Source organism: Pelecanus crispus (genome assembly GCF_030463565.1).
Source record: "Pelecanus crispus isolate bPelCri1 chromosome 24 unlocalized genomic scaffold, bPelCri1.pri SUPER_24_unloc_1, whole genome shotgun sequence".
NCBI lineage: Eukaryota > Metazoa > Chordata > Aves > Pelecaniformes > Pelecanidae > Pelecanus > Pelecanus crispus.
Window position 1 is genome coordinate 36,574 of NW_027461229.1, and position 18,737 is coordinate 55,310.

At 68.4% G+C, this 18,737-nt stretch overlaps 1 protein-coding gene across 1 annotated transcript; it reads right to left on the reverse strand.

Annotated features, from left to right (window-relative positions):
- Positions 1-470: 470 nt before the first annotated feature.
- On the reverse strand, positions 471-15,506 carry LOC142596787 (blue-sensitive opsin-like). Its single transcript, XM_075727258.1, is given in 7 exon segments — positions 471-599; positions 3,302-3,541; positions 8,708-8,873; positions 11,469-11,490; positions 11,493-11,636; positions 15,123-15,335; positions 15,338-15,506. Coding segments are annotated over 7 exon segments (1,083 nt in total).
- Between the last annotated feature and the right edge of the window lie 3,231 nt (positions 15,507-18,737).

Genomic DNA, 18,737 nt, shown 5'->3' on the forward strand with positions numbered 1-18,737 from the left:
CCGTGCGACAGGAATTCCGCTAGTTCTGAACTATTTACGCTGGCAAAAAGTTCACTACTAGCAGAACTCGGCCGCGCGGCCCCATCGCGGGCCGGCTCCGGGGCTGTCCTGTCCGTGGGGTGCCCGTGGGGCATCCGTGGGGCGTCCGTGGGGCGTCCGTGGGGCGTCCGTGGGGCGTCCGTGGGGCACGGTGACCCCCGCCCCGCGCAGAGGCAGAGGCTGCGTCTCCAGTGTTTAATGCCGTGGGGTAGAGCGAGGGGGGGGGGGTGTATGTACAACAGAGCTGTGGGGCTGCCCCACGGCGGGCGGGCGGGCGGAGGAGCCGCGTCTGCGTGTCCCCACCCCGGCGCCCGGGGACCCCCACGCCGCCCCGGCTTGGGGGCGCAGGGCCCGCCGTGGGGCAGAGGCCGCCGCGGGGCGGGCGCCGTGGGGCAGAGGCCGCCGTGGGGCAGAGGCCGCCGTGGGGCGGCCTACGCGGGCGAGACCTGGCTGGAGGAGACGGAGGAGACCTGGGTGGCCTGCGAGGATCCCGAGACGTCGTCCTCGTCCCCGAAGGGGCTCCTCCCGCAGAACACCAGCTTCAGCATGCACGAGCGGAACTGCGCAGGGCGGCGGCGTCACCCCACGGCGCCGCCCCACGGCGCTGCCCCACGGCGCCACCGCCCCACGGCGTCACCGCCCCACGGCGTCACCGCCCCACGGCACCGCTCCTCACGGCGCTGCCCCATGGCGTCGCTCCCCACAGCGTCACCACCCCACGGCGTTGCTGGGGTGACGCTGCCCGGGCATTGCTGGGCTCTTACTGGGATGTTACTGGGCTCTTACTGGGCTCTTACTGGGTATGGTACTGGGCTCTTACTGGGATGTTACTGGGCTCTTACTGGGATGTTACTGGGCTCTTACTGGGTATGGTACTGGGCTCTTACTGGGATGTTACTGGGCTCTTACTGGGATGTTACGGGGCTCTTACTGGGATGTTACGGGGCTCTTACTGGGATGTTACGGGGCTCTTACTGGGCTCTTACTGGGTATGGTACTGGGCTCTTACTGGGATGTTACTGGGCTCTTACTGGGCTCTTACTGGGTATGGTACTGGGGGGGTTACTGGGGTGTTACTGGGGGCACTGGGGTGCCACTGGGGGTCCCTGGGATGTTACTGGGATGTTACTGGGGGTCACTGGGGCACATTGCTGGGGTGTTACTGGGGGCACTGGGACGTTACTGGGTATGGTACTGGGTATCGTACTGGGGGGGTTACTGGGGGGGTTACTGGGGGCACTGGGGTGCCACTGGGGGTTACTGGGCTCTTACTGGGATGTTACTGGGATGTTACTGGGTATGGTACTGGGTATGGTACTGGGGTATCACTGGGATGTTACTGGGTGTGGTACTGGGTATGGTACTGGGGGCACTGGGGTGTCACTGGGGGTTACTGGGATGTTACTGGGGGTCACTGGGCGTTACTGGGATGTTACTGGGTATGGTACTGGGGTGTCACTGGGATGTTACTGGGTGTGGTACTGGGGGGTCACTGGGAGGGTTACTGGGATGATACTGGGGCAGTACTGGGGTGTCACTGGGGGTCACTGGGGTGTTACTGGGGAGTTATTGGGGGTTACTGGGGGGTTACTGGGGCACGTTCTCAGGCCATCGCTGGGCTCGTACTGGGGTGTCACCGGGGCGTGGTACTGGGGTGTTACTGGGGTGTTACTGGGTGTCACTGGGGCATCACAAGGAGGGCACTGGGGTGTTACTGGGAGGTTACTGGGGAGTCCCTGGGTGTCACTGGGGCGGGTTACTGGGAGGTTACTGGGGTGCCCCTGGGTGTCAGTGGGCTCTTACTGGGGGTTACTGGGATGTTACTGGGGCGTTACTGGGCTGTCCCCGCACCGGCACCCCCAGGTGCCCCCACGGCGCCCCACGGCAGCCCCACAGCAGCCCCCCCATCACCCCCCCGTTGCCCCACAGCAGCCCCCCATCGCCCCATGGCGGCCCCCGTCGCCGCCCATCGCCCCACAGCAGCCCCCCGTTGCCCCCCGTCGCCCCCCATTGCCCCCCGTTGCCCCATAACAGCCCCCTGTCGCCCCACGGCACCCCCCGTTACCCCCCATCGCCCCACGGCAGCCCCCCGTTGCCCTCCGTCACCCCACAGCAGCCCCCCGTCGCCCCATGGCACCCCCCGTCACCCCATGGCAGCCCCCCATGGCCCCCCGTTGCCCCCCATTGCCCCCCGTCGCCCCACAGCAGCCCCCTGTCGCCCCATGGCAGCCCCTGTTGCCCCCCATCGCCCCACGGCAGCCCCCCGTTGCCCCCCATTGCCCCCCGTCGCCCCACGGCACCCCCTGTCACCCCCCATTGCCCCACAGCAGCCCCCCATTGCCCCATGGCAGCCCCCCATGGCCCCCTGTTGCCCCCCATTGCCCCCCGTCACCCCACGGCAGCCCCCCATGGCCCCCTGTTGCCCCCCATTGCCCCCTGTCACCCCACGGCAGCCCCCCATCGCCCCACAGCAGCCCCCCATTGCCCCACAGCAGCCCTCCATTGCCCCCCGTTGCCCCACAGCAGCCCCCCGTCACCCCACGGCAGCCCCCCATCGCCCCATGGCAGCCCCCCGTCGCCCCCCCATTGCCCCCCATCGCCCCACGGCAGCCCCCCATGGCCCCCCATTGCCCCCCATCGCCCCCTGTCACCCCACGGCAGCCCCCCATCGCCCCACGGCAGCCCCCCGTCACCCCACGGCAGCCCCCCATCGCCCCATAGCAGCCCCCCGTGGCCCCCTGTTGCCCCCCATTGCCCCCCGTCACCCCACGGCAGCCCCCCATCGCCCCATGGCAGCCCCCCATGGCCCCCTGTTGCCCCCCATTGCCCCCCGTCGCCCCACGGCAGCCCCCCGTCGCCCCACGGCAGCTCCCCGTCGCCCCCCATCGCCCCACAGCAGCCCCCCATCGCCCCACGGCAGCCCCCCATGGCCCCCCGTCGCCCCACGGCAGCCCCCCATGGCCCCCTGTTGCCCCCCATTGCCCCCTGTCGCCCCACGGCAGCCCCCCGTCGCCCCACGGCAGCCCCCCATGGCCCCCTGTTGCCCCCCATTGCCCCCCGTCGCCCCACGGCAGCCCCCCGTCGCCCCACGGCAGCCCCCCATGGCCCCCTGTTGCCCCCCATTGCCCCCTGTCGCCCCACGGCAGCCCCCCGTCGCCCCACGGCAGCCCCCCATGGCCCCCTGTTGCCCCCCATTGCCCCCCGTCGCCCCACGGCAGCCCCCCGTCGCCCCACGGCAGCCCCCCGTGGCCCCTGCGCCCACCTGCTTGTTCATGAAGACGTAGATGACGGGGTTGTAGACGGTGGAGGCCTTGGAGAAGACGGAGGGGATGGAGGCCAGCCCCACGTCGAAGGGCTGCCCCCGGTGCGTCACCACCCAGAGCGCGAACACCGTGTAGGGGGCCCAGCAGACGAGGAAGCCCAGCACCATCACCACCACCATCTTGGTCACCTCCCGCTCCGCCTTCTGCGTGCTGGCCGACTGCTCCTGCTGCTTGGCCACCTGCCGCAACGGCCACCGCGCCGTAGGGGCCGCCCGCGGGGACGGCGCCGTAGGGGCCCCTGGGACCCACGGGGACCGGCGCCATAGGGGCCACCCGCCGGGGCCAGCGCCATAGGGGCCTCTCGGACCCACGGGGCCAGCGCCATAGGGGCCTCTCGGACCCACGGGGACCAGCGCCATAGGGGACTCTCGGACCCACGGGGACCGGCACTTCTATAGGGTCTCCCCAGGGAATGGCCATGTCCATAGGGTCCCCTCTGACCCCCAGGGAATGCCCATCTCTATAGGGTCGCCTCTGACCCCCAGGGAATGCCCATCTCTATAGGGTCCCCCCAGGGAACAGCCATCTCTATAGGGTCCCCCCAGGGAATGGCCATCTCTATAGGGTCCCCTCTGACCCCCAGGGAATGCCCGTCTCTATAGGGTCCCCCCAGGGAACAGCCATCTCTATAGGGTCCCCTCTGACCCCCAGGGAACGGCCATCTCTATAGGGTCCCCTCTGACCCCCAGGGAATGCCCATCTCTATAGGGTCCCCCCAGGGAACGGCCATCTCTATAGGGTCCCCTCTGACCCCCAGGGAATGCCCGTCTCTATAGGGTCCCCCCAGGGAACGGCCATCTCTATAGGGTCCCCTCTGACCCCCAGGGAATGCCCGTCTCTATAGGGTCCCCCCAGGGAACGGCCATCTCTATAGGGTCCCCTCTGACCCCCAGGGAATGCCCATCTCTATAGGGTCCCCCCAGGGAACGGCCATCTCTATAGGGTCCCCTCTGACCCCCAGGGAATGCCCGTCTCTATAGGGTCCCCCCAGGGAACGGCCATCTCTATAGGGTCCCCTCTGACCCCCAGGGAATGCCCGTCTCTATAGGGTCCCCCCAGGGAATGGCCATCTCTATAGGGTCCCCCCAGGGAATGGCCATCTCTATAGGGTCCCCTCTGACCCCCAGGGAATGCCCATCTCTATAGGGTCCCCTCTGACCCCCAGGGAACGGCCATCTCTATAGGGTCCCCCCAGGGAACAGCCATCTCTATAGGGCCCCCTCTGACCCCCAGGGAACGGCCATCTCTATAGGGTCCTCGTAGAGACCTCACAGATCTCTATAGGATCGTCTCTGACCGCAGAGAACAGCCATCTCTATAGGGTCCCCCCCAAACCCCAGGGAACGGCCATCTCTATAGGGTCCCCTCTGACCCCCAGGGAATGCCCATCTCTATAGGGTCCCCCCAGGGAACAGCCATCTCTATAGGGTCCCCCCAGGGAACAGCCATCTCTATAGGGCCCCCTCTGACCCCCAGGGAATGCCCGTCTCTATAGGGTCCCCCCAGGGAACGGCCATCTCTATAGGGTCCCCTCTGACCCCCAGGGAATGCCCATCTCTATAGGGTCCCCCCAGGGAACAGCCATCTCTATAGGGTCCCCCCAGGGAACAGCCATCTCTATAGGGCCCCCCTCTGACCCCCAGGGAATGCCCGTCTCTATAGGGTCCCCCCAGGGAACGGCCATCTCTATAGGGTCCTCGTAGAGAACTCACAGATCTCTATAGGATCGTCTCTGACCGCAGAGAACAGTCATCTCTATAGGGTCCCCCCCAAACCCCAGGGAACGGCCATCTCTGTAGGGTCCCCCCAGGGAATGCCCATCTCTATAGGGTCCCCCCAGGGAACAGCCATCTCTATAGGGCCCCCTCTGACCCCCAGGGAACAGCCATCTCTATAGGGCCCCCTCTGACCCCCAGGGAACAGCCATCTCTATAGGGTCCCCTCTGACCCCCAGGGAATGCCCATCTCTATAGGGTCCCCCCAGGGAACGGCCATCTCTATAGGGTCCCCTCTGACCCCCAGGGAATGCCCGTCTCTATAGGGTCCCCCCAGGGAACGGCCATCTCTATAGGGTCCCCTCTGACCCCCAGGGAACGGCCATCTCTATAGGGTCCTCGTAGAGAACTCACAGATCTCTATAGGATCATCTCTGACCGCAGAGAACAGCCATCTCTATAGGGTCCCCCCCAAACCCCAGGGAATGCCCATCTCTATAGGGTCCCCCCAGGGAACAGCCATCTCTATAGGGCCCCCTCTGACCCCCAGGGAATGCCCATCTCTATAGGGTCCCCCCAGGGAACAGCCATCTCTATAGGGTCCCCCCAGGGAACAGCCATCTCTATAGGGCCCCCTCTGACCCCCAGGGAATGCCCATCTCTATAGGGTCCCCCCAGGGAACAGCCATCTCTATAGGGCCCCCTCTGACCCCCAGGGAATGCCCATCTCTATAGGGTCCCCCCAGGGAACAGCCATCTCTATAGGGCCCCCTCTGACCCCCAGGGAACGGCCATCTCTATAGGGTCCTCGTAGAGACCTCACAGATCTCTATAGGATCGTCTCTGACCGCAGAGAACAGCCATCTCTATAGGGTCCCCCCCAAACCCCAGGGAATGGCCATCTCTATAGGGTCCCCTCTGACCCCCAGGGAATGCCCATCTCTATAGGGTCCCCCCAGGGAACAGCCATCTCTATAGGGTCCCCCCAGGGAACAGCCATCTCTATAGGGCCCCCTCTGACCCCCAGGGAATGCCCGTCTCTATAGGGTCCCCCCCAGGGAACGGCCATCTCTATAGGGTCCTCGTAGAGAACTCACAGATCTCTATAGGATCGTCTCTGACCGCAGAGAACAGTCATCTCTATAGGGTCCCCCCCAAACCCCAGGAATGCCCATCTCTATAGGGTCCCCCCAGGGAACAGCCATCTCTATAGGGCCCCCTCTGACCCCCAGGGAATGCCCATCTCTATAGGGTCCCCCCAGGGAACAGCCATCTCTATAGGGTCCCCCCAGGGAACAGCCATCTCTATAGGGCCCCCTCTGACCCCCAGGGAATGCCCATCTCTATAGGGTCCCCCCAGGGAACAGCCATCTCTATAGGGCCCCCTCTGACCCCCAGGGAATGCCCATCTCTATAGGGTCCCCTCTGACCCCCAGGGAATGCCCATCTCTATAGGGTCCCCCCAGGGAACGGCCATCTCTATAGGGCCCCCTCTGACCCCCAGGGAATGCCCATCTCTATAGGGTCCCCCCAGGGAGGAACAGCCATCTCTATAGGGTCCCCTCTGATCCCCAGGGAACAGCCATCTCTATAGGGTGCCCCCCAGGGAATGGCCAACTCCATACGGTCCCCTCTGACCCAGGGGGAACTGCTGGCTCTATAGGGTGCCCCCAGGGAATGGCCATCCCTATAGGGTCCCCCTGGGGAACAACCATCCCCATAGGACCCCCTCTGACCCCAGGGGAACACCAATTCTATAGGGTCCCCCCCCAAGGAATGGCCATCTCTATAGGGTCCCCCTCTGACCCACGGGGAACCACCAGCTCTATAGGGTCCCCCTGAGGAACGGCCATCGCTATAGGACCCCCTCTGATCCATGGGGAGCAGCCCTCTCTATAGGGCCCCCCCAAGGAACCCCCATCTCTATAGGCTCCCCATGAGGAACACCCATCCCTATAGGCTCCTCCCAAGGACCAGGCAGCTCTATAGGACCCCCTGAGGAATGGCCATCCCTATAGGGTGCCCCTGAGGACCACCCATCTCTATAGGGTACCCCCAATGAACACCCACCCCTATAGGGACCCCCCTGAGGACCACCCATCCCTGTAGGGTCCCCTCTGACCCATGGGGAGCTGCCATCCCTACAGGACCCCCCAAGGACCACCCACCCCTATAGGGACCCCCCCCGAGGAACGGCCATCTCTATAGGGACCCCCCTGAGGAACAGCCATCTCTATAGGGTGCCCCTGAGGACCACCCACCCCATAGGCTTCCCTGAGGACCCACCCACCCCTATAGGACCCCCCAAGGACCACCCACCCCATAGGGACCCCCCGAGGAACAGCCATCTCTATAGGCTCCTCCCAAGGACCGGCCAGCTCTATACGGACCCCCCCCAAGGACCACCCACCCCTATAGGGACCCCCCCAAGGACCACCCACCCCTCCTAGGGAGCCCCCAAGGACCACCCATTTCTATAGGGACCCCCCCAAGGACCACCCACCCCTCTAGGGAGCCCCCGAGGAACAGCCATCTCTATAGGCTCCTCCCAAGGACCGGCCAGCTCTATAGGGACCCCCCGAGGACCACCCACCCCTATAGGGACCCCCCAAGGACCGGCCACCCCTATAGGGACCCCCCTGAGGAACAGCCATCTCTATAGGGTGCCCCTGAGGACCACCCACCCCATAGGCTTCCCTGAGGACCACCCACCCCTATAGGACCCCCCAAGGACCACCCACCCCTATAGGGACCCCCCTGAGGAACAGCCATCTCTATAGGCTCCTCCCAAGGACCGGCCAGCTCTATACGGACCCCCCCAAGGACCACCCACCCCTCTAGGGACCCCCCCAAGGACCACCCATTTCTATAGGGACCCCCCAAGGACCGGCCACCCCTCTAGGGACCCCCCGAAGAACAGCCATCTCTATAGGCTCCTCCCAAGGACCAGCCAGCTCTATAGGGACCCCCCGAGGACCACCCACCCCTATAGGGACCCCCCGAGGAACACCCACCCCCTCTAGGGAGCCCCCAAGGACCACATTTCTATAGGGACCCCCCCAAGGACCACCCACCCCCTCTAGGGAGCCCCCGAGGAACAGCCATCTCTATAGGCTCCTCCCAAGGACCGGCCAGCTCTATAGGGACCCCCCGAGGACCACCCACCCCTATAGGGACCCCCCCAAGGACCGGCCACCCCTATAGGGACCCCCCGAGGAACAGCCATCTCTATAGGGTGCCCCTGAGGACCACCCCGCCCCATAGGCTTCCCTGAGGACCACCCACCCCTATAGGACCCCCCAAGGACCCACCCACCCCATAGGGACCCCCCGAGGAACACCCATCTCTATAGGCTCCTCCCAAGGACCGGCCAGCTCTATAGGACCCCCCGAGGACCACCCACCCCTCTAGGGACCCCCCCAAGGACCACCCACCCCATAGGGACCCCCCAAGGAACAGCCATCTCTATAGGCTCCTCCCAAGGACCGGCCAGCTCTATAGGGACCCCCCAAGGACCGGCCACCCTATAGGGACCCCCCGAGGACCACCCCACCCCTATAGGGACCCCCCGGGGACCCCCGCCCCCCTAGGGACCCCCGCGCGCGGGCGCCTGGCGGCCCCGAGCCGTACCGCGCGCAGCGTGAGGAGCAGGCGGCCGTAGGAGCCGACGATGATGGCGAGGGGCACGCCGAAGCAGAAGCAGAAGAGGAAGAGCACGTAGGACTCGGTGTGCCACTTGTTGTTGGAGGTGTACCAGTCGGGGCCGCAGGAGCACTGCAGCCCCTCGGGGATGTACCTGGGGGCACGGGCCAGGCCTCGCACCGCCTGCCACAGCCGCCCGCACCCCAACCCCCAAACCGCCAGCACCCCCAAACCCGCCAGCACCCCCAAACCACCCCCAGCCCCCCCAAACCCGCCAGCACCCCCCCAAACCACCCCCCAACCCCCCCAAACCCACCCGCACCCCCAAACCCCCCCAAACCGCCAGCACCCCTAAACCACCCCCCAACCCCCCCCAAACCCACCAGCAACCCCCCAAACCCCCCCCAAACCGCCAGCACCCCCCAAACCACCCCCCAGCCCCCCAAACCCGCCAGCACCCCCCAAACCACCCCAAACCGCCAGCACCCCCCAAACCACCCCCCAACCCCCCCAAACCCACCAGCACCCCCCAAGCCCCCCCGAAACCCACCAGCACACCCCAAACCACCCCCCCAACCCCCCCAAACCCGCCAGCAGCCCCCAAACCACCCCCCCAGCCCCCCCAAACCCGCCAGCACCCCCCAAACCACCCCCCAACCCCCCCAAACCCGCCAGCACCCCCCAAACCACCCCCCAACCCCCCCAAACCCACCAGCACCCCCCAAACCACCCCAAACCGCCAGCACCCCTAAACCACCCCCCAACCCCCCCAAACCCACCAGCACCCCCCCAAACCACCCCCCCAACCCCCCCAAAACCCGCCAGCACCCCCCTAAACCACCCCCCAACCCCCCCAAACCCACCAGCACCCCCCACCCACACCCACCACCCCAAACCGCCAGCACCCCTAAACCAACCCCCCAACCCACCCAAACCCACCAGCACCCCCCAAACCACCCCCCCAACCCCCCCAAACCCGCCAGCACCCCCAAAACACCCCAAACCGCCAGCACCCCTAAACCACCCCCCCAACCCCCCCAAACCCGCCAGCACCCCCCAAACCACCCCCCAGCCCCCCCAAACCCACCAGCAACCCCAAACACCCCCCCAACCCCCCCAAACCCGCCAGCACCCCCCAAACCACCCCAAACCCGCCAGCACCCCTAAACCACCCCCCAACCCCCCCCAAACCCACCAGCACCCCCCAAACCACCCCCCAGCACCACCCCCAACCCCCCCAAACCCGCCAGCAGCCCCCAAACCACCCCCAAACCGCCAGCACCCCCCAAACCACCCCCCAACCCCCCCAAACCCACCCGCACCCCCAAACCACCCCCAGCCCCCCCAAACCCGCCAGCACCCCCAAACCCCCCCAAACCCGCCAGCACCCCAAAACCACCATCACCCCCCCACCCCCCCCTCAAAGCACCACCCCCCCAAAGCTGCCGGCACCCCCAAAGGCACCCCCAAACCACCATCACCCCCAAACCACCATCACCCCCAAAGCACCACCCCCCCAAAGCCGCCGGCACCCCCAAAGGCACCCCCCAAACTGCCAGCACCCCAAAACCACCATCACCCCCCCACCCCCCCCAAACCGCCAGCACCCCAAAACCACCATCACCCCCCCCACCCCCCCCAAAGCACCACCCCCCCAAAGCCGCCGGCACCCCCAAAGGCACCCCCAAAACTGCCAGCACCCCCAAACCGCCAGCACCCCAAAACCACCATCACCCCCAAAGCACCACCCCCCCCAAAGCTGCCGGCACCCCCAAAGGCACCCCCCAAACTGCCAGCACCCCCAAAACCACCATCACCCCCCCCACCCCCCCCAAACCACCATCACCCCCAAAGGCACCCCCAAACCACCAGCACCCCAAACCACCATCACCACCCCACCCCCCAAACCGCCAGCACCCCAAAACCACCATCACCCCAAAACCACCATCACCCCCCCCACCCCCCCCCCAAAGCACCACCCCCCCAAAGCTGCCGGCACCCCCAAAGGCACCCCCGAAACCACCAGCACCCCAAAACCACCATCACCCCCCCCACCCCCCCAAACCACCATCACCCCAAAACCACCATCACCCCCCCACCCCCCCCCAAACCGCCATCACCCCAAAACCACCACCACCCCCCCCAAACCGCCAGCACCCCAAAACCACCATCACCCTCCCACCCCCCCCAAACCGCCATCACCCCCAAAACCACCATCACCCCCAAAGGCACCCCCCCAAACCGCCAGCACCCCAAAACCACCATCACCCCCCCCCCACCCCCCCCAGACTGCCAGCACCCCAAAACCACCATCACCCCCAAAGGCACCCCCCAAACCGCCAGCACCCCAAAACCACCATCACCACCCCACCCCCCCCAAAGCACCACCCCCCCAAAGCTGCTGGCACCCCCAAAGGCACCCCTCAAACCGCCATCACCCCCAAACCACCATCACCCCCCCCCCAAACCACCACCCCCCCAAAGCCACCGGCACCCCCAAAGGCACCCCTCAAACCACCATCACCCCCAAACCCCACCATCACCCCCCCCCCCCAAACCACCACCCCCCCCAAAGCCACCGGCACCCCCAAAGGCACCCCTCAAACCACCATCACCCCCCAAACCACCACAGCCCCCCCCACCCCCCCCAAACCGCCAGCACCCCAAAGCACCATCACCCCCAAAGCACCACCCCCCGACGCTGCCGGCACCCCCAAGGCACCCCCACCGTGCGCCCCGCCGCCCCGACCTGCTCCAGCCGAAGAGCGGGGCACGGAGGCCACGAGGCCGAGGAGCCAGGTGGCCGCGCAGCCCAGCACGGCGTGGCTGCCCCGGAAGGTGAAGTTGCCCAGGGGCTTGCAGATCACCAGGAACCGCTCGAAGGCCACCACCGCCAGCGACCACAGGCTGACCATGCCTGCGGGGCGCGGGGGGACGCCGTGGGGACGCGGCGGCGGGGACGCGGTGGGGATGCGGTGGTGGGGATGCGGCGGTGGGGATGCGGTGGTGGGGATGCGGTGGGGATGCGGTGGGGACGCGGTGGTGGGGATGCGGTGGTGGGGATGCGGTGGTGGGGATGCGGTGGGGACGCGGTGGTGGGGATGCGGCGGTGGGGATGCGGTGGGGACGCGGTGGTGGGGATGCGGCGGTGGGGATGCGGTGGTGGGGATGCGGCGGTGGGATGCGGTGGTGGGGATGCGGTGGTGGGGATGCGGTGGGGATGTGGTGGTGGGGACGCGGTGGGGATGCGGTGGTGGGGACGCAGTGGGGACGTGGTGGGGATGCAGTGGGGATGCGGCGGTGGGGACGCGGTGGTGGGGACGCGGTGGGGACGCGGTGGGGATGCAGTGGGGATGCAGTGGGGATGCAGTGGGGATGCGGTGGGGACGTGGTGGTGGGGACACAGTGATGGGGATGTGGTGGGGATGCGTTGGGGACGCGGTGGGGACGCGGCGGTGGGGACGTGGTGGGGACGCAGCGGTGGGGACACGGCGGTGGGGATGCGGTGGGGGATGCGGTGGGGACGTGGTGGGGACACAGCAGTGGGGACACGGCGGGGACGTGGTGGGGATGCGGTGGTGGGGACACGGCGGTGGGGACGCGGCGGTGGGGACGCGGTGGGGACGCGGTGGGGACGCGGTGGGGACGTGGTGGTGGGGACACGGCTGTGGGGATGCGGTGGGGACGTGGCAGGGACACGGCAGGGACGCGGTGGGGATGCGGTGGGGACGCGGTGGGGATGCAGCGGGGATGCGGTGGTGGGGACCGGCGGTGAGGATGCGGTGGGGACGCAGTGGGGACGTGGTGAGGATGCAGTGGTGGGAAAGCGGTGGGGACGCGGTGGGGACACGGTGGGGACATGGTGGTGGCAGGGACGCGGTGGGGACACGGTGGTGGGGACACGGTGGGGATGTGGTGGGGACACAGTGGCAGGGACGCGGTGGGGACGCGGTGGAGACGTCATGGTGACACAGTGGGGACGTGGCAGTGGGGACGCGGTGGTGGGGATGTGGTAGGGACGTGGTGGGGATGTGGCGGTGGGGACGTGGTGGGGACATGGTGGGGGACGGCGGTGGTGGGGACGCGGTGGGGATGCGGTGGTGGGGACACGGCAGTGAGGATGCAGTGGGGACGCGGTGGGGACGCGGTGGGGACGCGGTGGGGATGCGGTGGTGGGACGCGGTGGGGACGCGGCGTCCCGCTGTCACCCCCCCGGCCGGCCCCGGCATGCGGGCAACGGCGCCGCGCTCCTGCCCCGGGCCCTGTGCGCCCAGCGGCCCCGGAACCCAACGTCCTCGTGTCCCCACGGCCTCGTGTCCCTCTGTCCCAGGGCCCCAACATCCTCACGTCCCCAAGATCCTCACGGACCCATGGCCTCGTGACCCCAACATCCTCGTGTGCCCATGGCCTCGTGTCCCTCTGTCCCAGGTCCCCAACGTCCTCCTGTCCCCAATGTCCTCACGTCCCCAAGATCCTCACGGACCCATGGCCTCGTGTCCCTCTGTCCCAGGTCCCCAACGTCCTCACGTCCCCAACGTCCTCACGGACCCATGGCCTCGTGACCCCAACATCCTCATGAACCCATGGCCTCGTGTCCCTCTGTCCCAGGGCCCCAACGTCCTCACGTCCCCAAGATCCTCACGGACCCATGGCCTCATGACCCCAACATCCTCGTGTCCCCAATGTCCTCGTGTCCCTCTGTCCCAGGTCCCCAACGTCCTCCTGTCCCCAATGTCCTCACGTCCCCCAACGTCCTCACGGACCCATGGCCTCGTGACCCCCAACATCCTCATGGACCCATGGCCTCATGTCCCCTCTGTCCCAGGTCCCCAACGTCCTCCTGTCCCCAATGTCCTCACGTCCCCAAGATCCTCACGGACCCATGGCCTCGTGACCCCCAACATCCTCACGGACCCATGGCCTCGTGTCCCTCTGTCCCAGGTCCCCAACGTCCTCGCGTCCCCGTGGCCTCGTGTCCCCAACGTCCTCACGTCCCTCTGCCCCCCGGTCCCACGTTCCCAACGGCCCCATGGCCAACATCTCCGTGTCCCCAAGCTCACGATGTCCCCATTGCCTGGCGTCCCCCTGCCCCGGGCCCCGCACACCCCAAGGTCCCCATGGCCCTCTTGTCCCCAACGTCCTCACGTCCCCAACGTCCTCACGTCCCTCTGTCCCGGGTCCCGCAGTCCCAACAGGCCCATGGCCAACGTCTCCGTGCCCTCATGTCCCCAATGTCCCCATGGCCTGGCGTCCCTCTGCCATGGGTCCCACACGCCCGACGTCCCCATGACCCGATGTCCCCACGCCCCGGTGTCCCTCCACCCCACGTCCCACCCCCCCGACGTCCCCACACCCAACGTCCCCATGTCCTGGTGTCCTTCTGCCCCACGTCCCACCCACCCAAACGTCCCCACGCCCCGGTATCCCTCCGCCCCGCGTCCCACCCACCCAACATCCCACCCACCCAACATCCCACCCACCCAACGTCCCCACACCCAATGTCCCCATGCCCTGGTATCCCTCCGCCCCACGTCCCACCCACCCAACATCCCCACACCCAACGTCCCCACACCCAACGTCCCCACACCCCGGTATCCCTCCGCCCCGCGTCCCACCCACCCAACATCCCACCCACCCAACATCCCACCCACCCAACGTCCCCACACCCAATGTCCCCACACCCCGGTATCCCTCTGCCCCACGTCCCCACCCACCCAACATCCCCACACCCAACGTCCCCCACACCCAACGTCCCTCCGCCCTGCGTCCCACCCACCCAACATCCCACCCACCCAACATCCCCCCCCACCCAACATCCCCCCCCACCCAACGTCCCCACACCCAACGTCCCCACACCCAACATCCCCACGCCCCGGTAATCCCTCCGCCCCGCGTCCCACCCACCCAACATCCCACCCACCCAACATCCCACCCACCCAAGATCCCACCCACCCAACATCCCACCCACCCCAACGTCCCCACACCCAACGTCCCACCCACCCAACGTCCCCACACCCAACATCCCCACCCACCCAACATCCCCATACCCAACGTCCCCACACCCAATGTCCCCATGCCCTGGTATCCCCTCCGCCCCACGTCCCACCACCCAACATCCCACCCACCCAACGTCCCCACACCCAACGTCCCCACGCCCCGGTATCCCTCCGCCCTGCGTCCCACCCACCCAACATCCCACCCACCCAACGTCCCCACACCCAACGTCCCCACGCCCCGGTATCCCTCCGCCCCACGTCCCACCCACCCAACATCCCACCCACCCAACGTCCCCACACCCAACATCCCACCCACCCAACGTCCCCCACGCCCCGGTATCCCTCCGCCCCGCGTCCCACCCACCCACCGTCCCCAGGCGCCGGCGGCCCCCCCGTGCCCCCGCTACCTCCCAGGGTGGCGGCGAAGCCCTCGATCTTGCAGGCGGTGGGCCCCAGGGCGAAGTACATCTGGGAGAAGCTGTAGAAGGCGGTGGTGGAGCCGACGCAGATGACCAGCAGGTTGGAGACGGCCAAGTTGACCAGGATGTAGTTGAGGTGGGAGCGCAGCTTCTTGTACTTGGCGGTGCAGAAGATGGTGAGGGCGTTGATGGGCACGCCAGGGTGATCAGCGCGAACATGAAGGCCGACATCGCCATGAAGACGCCGGGGCTGCCCAGGTGGGTCTGCGGCACCAGGAAGGGGCTCAGCGCCGTCAGGTTGGGGGTCTCCAGCGCCATGGGGATGAAGAAATCCTCCGGGAGCTCCTCCCGGCCCTCCCACGACTTCTGCATGCCGGCGGGGACGGACGGAGGGACGCGGAGGGGCGCGGGCCGGGGGGCGGCCGGCGGGACCCTTTATAGGGAGGGGGGCGGATGGGGCCGGGCCCCCCCCCCCCGCCCCCCTAATCGGGGCTAACGCCGCAAAGCGCGGCTGAGCCCGGCTTATCCGGCGGGCGGGGCGCTGGCCAAGCCGGCTTACCCACCCGCCAAGCCGCTTTTGGGGCGCCTAATCGCCCCCGAGCCCTGATTAGCGGGTTGGGGGGGATCAGGGGGTATCAGCCCCCCCCCCCAGGGGCTTAATGAGCTCCCGCCACCGAGGGCGGGGCCCCCCGGGACCCTCTGTGCCCCCCAAACCGGCCCCGCGGGCAGCCGGCACCCCGAAACCCTCCTGGGCTCTGCCTGCGCCCCCAGACTGCGCCCCAAAAACCTCCCGAGCCCAGCCTGCACCCCCGAAAGCCCCGGCTCCTACCTGCACCCCAAAAGTGCCCCGGGACCACCCTGCACCCCCAAATGCCCCGGCTCCTACCTGCACCCCAAAAGTGCCCCAGGACCACCCTGCACCCCCAAACTGCCCCGGCTCCTACCTGCACCCCAAAAGTGCCCAGGACCACCCTGCACCCCCAAATGCCCCGGCTCCTACCTGCACCCCAAAAGTGCCCCAGGACCACCCTGCACCCCCGAAAGCCCCGGCACCTACCTGCACCCCAAAAGTGCCCCAGGACCACCCTGCACCCCCAAACTGCCCCCGGCTCCTACCTGCACCCCAAAAGTGCCCCAGGACCACCCTGCACCCCCAAACTGCCCCGGCTCCTACCTGCACCCCAAAAGTGCCCCGGGACCACCCTGCACCCCAAACTGCCCTAATCCCTACCTGCACCCCAAAACTCCTCCTGAGCCCCCCAGCACCCCCAAACCCCCTGACTCCTGCCTGCACCCCCAAACCCCTGAGCTCACCCTGCACCCCCAAACCATCCTGCTACCTGCCCCCCCAACACCCCCTGAGCCCCCCAGCACCCCCAAACCCCCCTGAGACCACCCTGCACCCCCAAATCTCCCTGAGCCCCCAGCACCCCAAAATCTCCCTGAGACCACCCTGCACCCCCAAACCCCCCTGAGCTCACCCTGCACCCCCAAACCCCCCTGACTCCCACCTGCCCCCCAAACCCCCCCGAGCCCCCCAGCACCCCCAAACCCCCTGACTCCCACCTGCCCCCCCAAACCCTCCCGAGCCCCCCAGCACCCCCAAACCCCCTGACTCCCACCTGCCCCCCAAACCCCCCCGAGCCCCCCAGCACCCCCAAACCCCCCTGACTCCCACCTGCCCCCCAAACCCCCCGAGCCCCCCAGCACCCCCAAACCCCCCTGACTCCCACCTGCCCCCCCAAACCCCCCGAGCCCCCCAGCACCCCCAAACCCCCCTGACTCCCACCTGCCCCCCAAACCCCCCGAGCCCCCCAGCACCCCCAAACCCCCCCTGACTCCCACCTGCCCCCCCAAACCCCCCGAGCCCCCCAGCACCCCCAAACCCCCCTGACTCCCACCTGCCCCCCAAACCCCCCCGAGCCCCCCAGCACCCCCAAACCCCCCTGACTCCCACCTGCCCCCCCGAGCCCCCCGCACCCCCAAACCCCCCTGACTCCCACCTGCCCCCCAAACCCCCCCCGAGCCCCCAGCACCCCCAAACCCCCCTGACTCCCACCTGCCCCCCAAACCCCCCCCGAGCCCCCCAGCACCCCCAAACCCCCCTGACTCCCACCTGCCCCCCAAACCCCCCCGAGCCCCCCAGCACCCCCAAACCCCCCTGACTCCCACCTGCCCCCCAAACCCCCCCCGAGCCCCCCAGCACCCCCAAACCCCCCTGACTCCCACCTGCCCCCCAAACCCCCCGAGCCCCCCAGCACCCCCAAACCCCCCTGACTCCCCACCTGCCCCCCCCAAACCCCCCCGAGCCCCCCAGCACCCCCAAACCCCCCTGACTCCCACCTGCCCCCCAAACCCCCCGAGCCCCCCAGCACCCCCAAACCCCCCTGACTCCCACCTGCCCCCCAAACCCCCCGAGCCCCCCAGCACCCCCAAACCCCCCTGACTCCCACCTGCCCCCCAAACCCCCCGAGCCCCCCAGCACCCCCAAACCCCCCTGACTCCCACCTGCCCCCCAAACCCCCCCGAGCCCCCCAGCACCCCCAAACCCCCCTGACTCCCACCTGCCCCCCAAACCCCCCGAGCCCCCCAGCACCCCCAAACCCCCCTGACTCCCACCTGCCCCCCAAACCCCCCCGAGCCCGCCAGCACCCCCAAACCCCCCTGACTCCCACCTGCCCCCCAAATCCCCCCCCGAGCCCCCCGGCTCCCCACCGGGGCTGTCCCACCGCCGCCGCGGGGCCCTGGGGACGGGGGGGGGGTCCCAGCCCCCCCGGGGGGTGCGGGGGGACTACATGCCCCCGGCATGCCTTGTTTTGGGGGTGGGGGGCAGGCCCCCCCCAGCACCCAGGGGTGTCAGGGGGCCGCGTCCCCTTAATCCCGGCAGGGCGTTAACGAGGCCGGTCACCTCGGCCGGGGATTAGGGCTAAATCGGGACCGGAGCTGACACGATTACGGCCCCGCTCGGGGGGCGGGCGCGGACCCCCCGCTATGGGGGGGGCACACCGGCGACGGGCCGGACCCACGGACCCACGGACCCACGGACACGGCGAGAGCCGCTCGCTCCCCTCTCGGCGTCCCCCGTGGGGCTGCCCCACGGCGAGGGCCGTGGGGGCCGGGTTAGGGCTCGTCCCCTGCGGCTGTGACAGGGGACGCAGGCCCCGTGCCGGTGGCCACGGTGCCCGTACGGGTGGCCACGGGGTGGCTGGGGCGCGAGGTGGCCACGGTAGCCCTATATGGTGCCCCTATGGGGGGCCATGGGGTGGCCGGGGTGTGAGGTGGCCATGGTAGCCCTATATGGTGCCTGTACAGGGGGCTGTGGGGTGGCCGGGGTGCGAGGTGGCCACGGTAGCCCTATATGGTGCCCCTATGGGGGGCTGTGGGGTGGCTGGGGTGTGAGGTGGCCACGGTAGCCCTATATGGTGCCCCTATGGGGGCCGTGGGGTGGCCACGGTAGCCCTATATGGTGCCCCTATGGGGGGCTGTGGGGTGGCCGGGGTGCGAGGTGGCCACGGTAGCCCTATATGGTGCCTGTACAGGGGGCTGTGGGGTGGCCGGGGCATGAGGTAGTCATGGTAGCCCTATATGGTGCCCATATGGGGG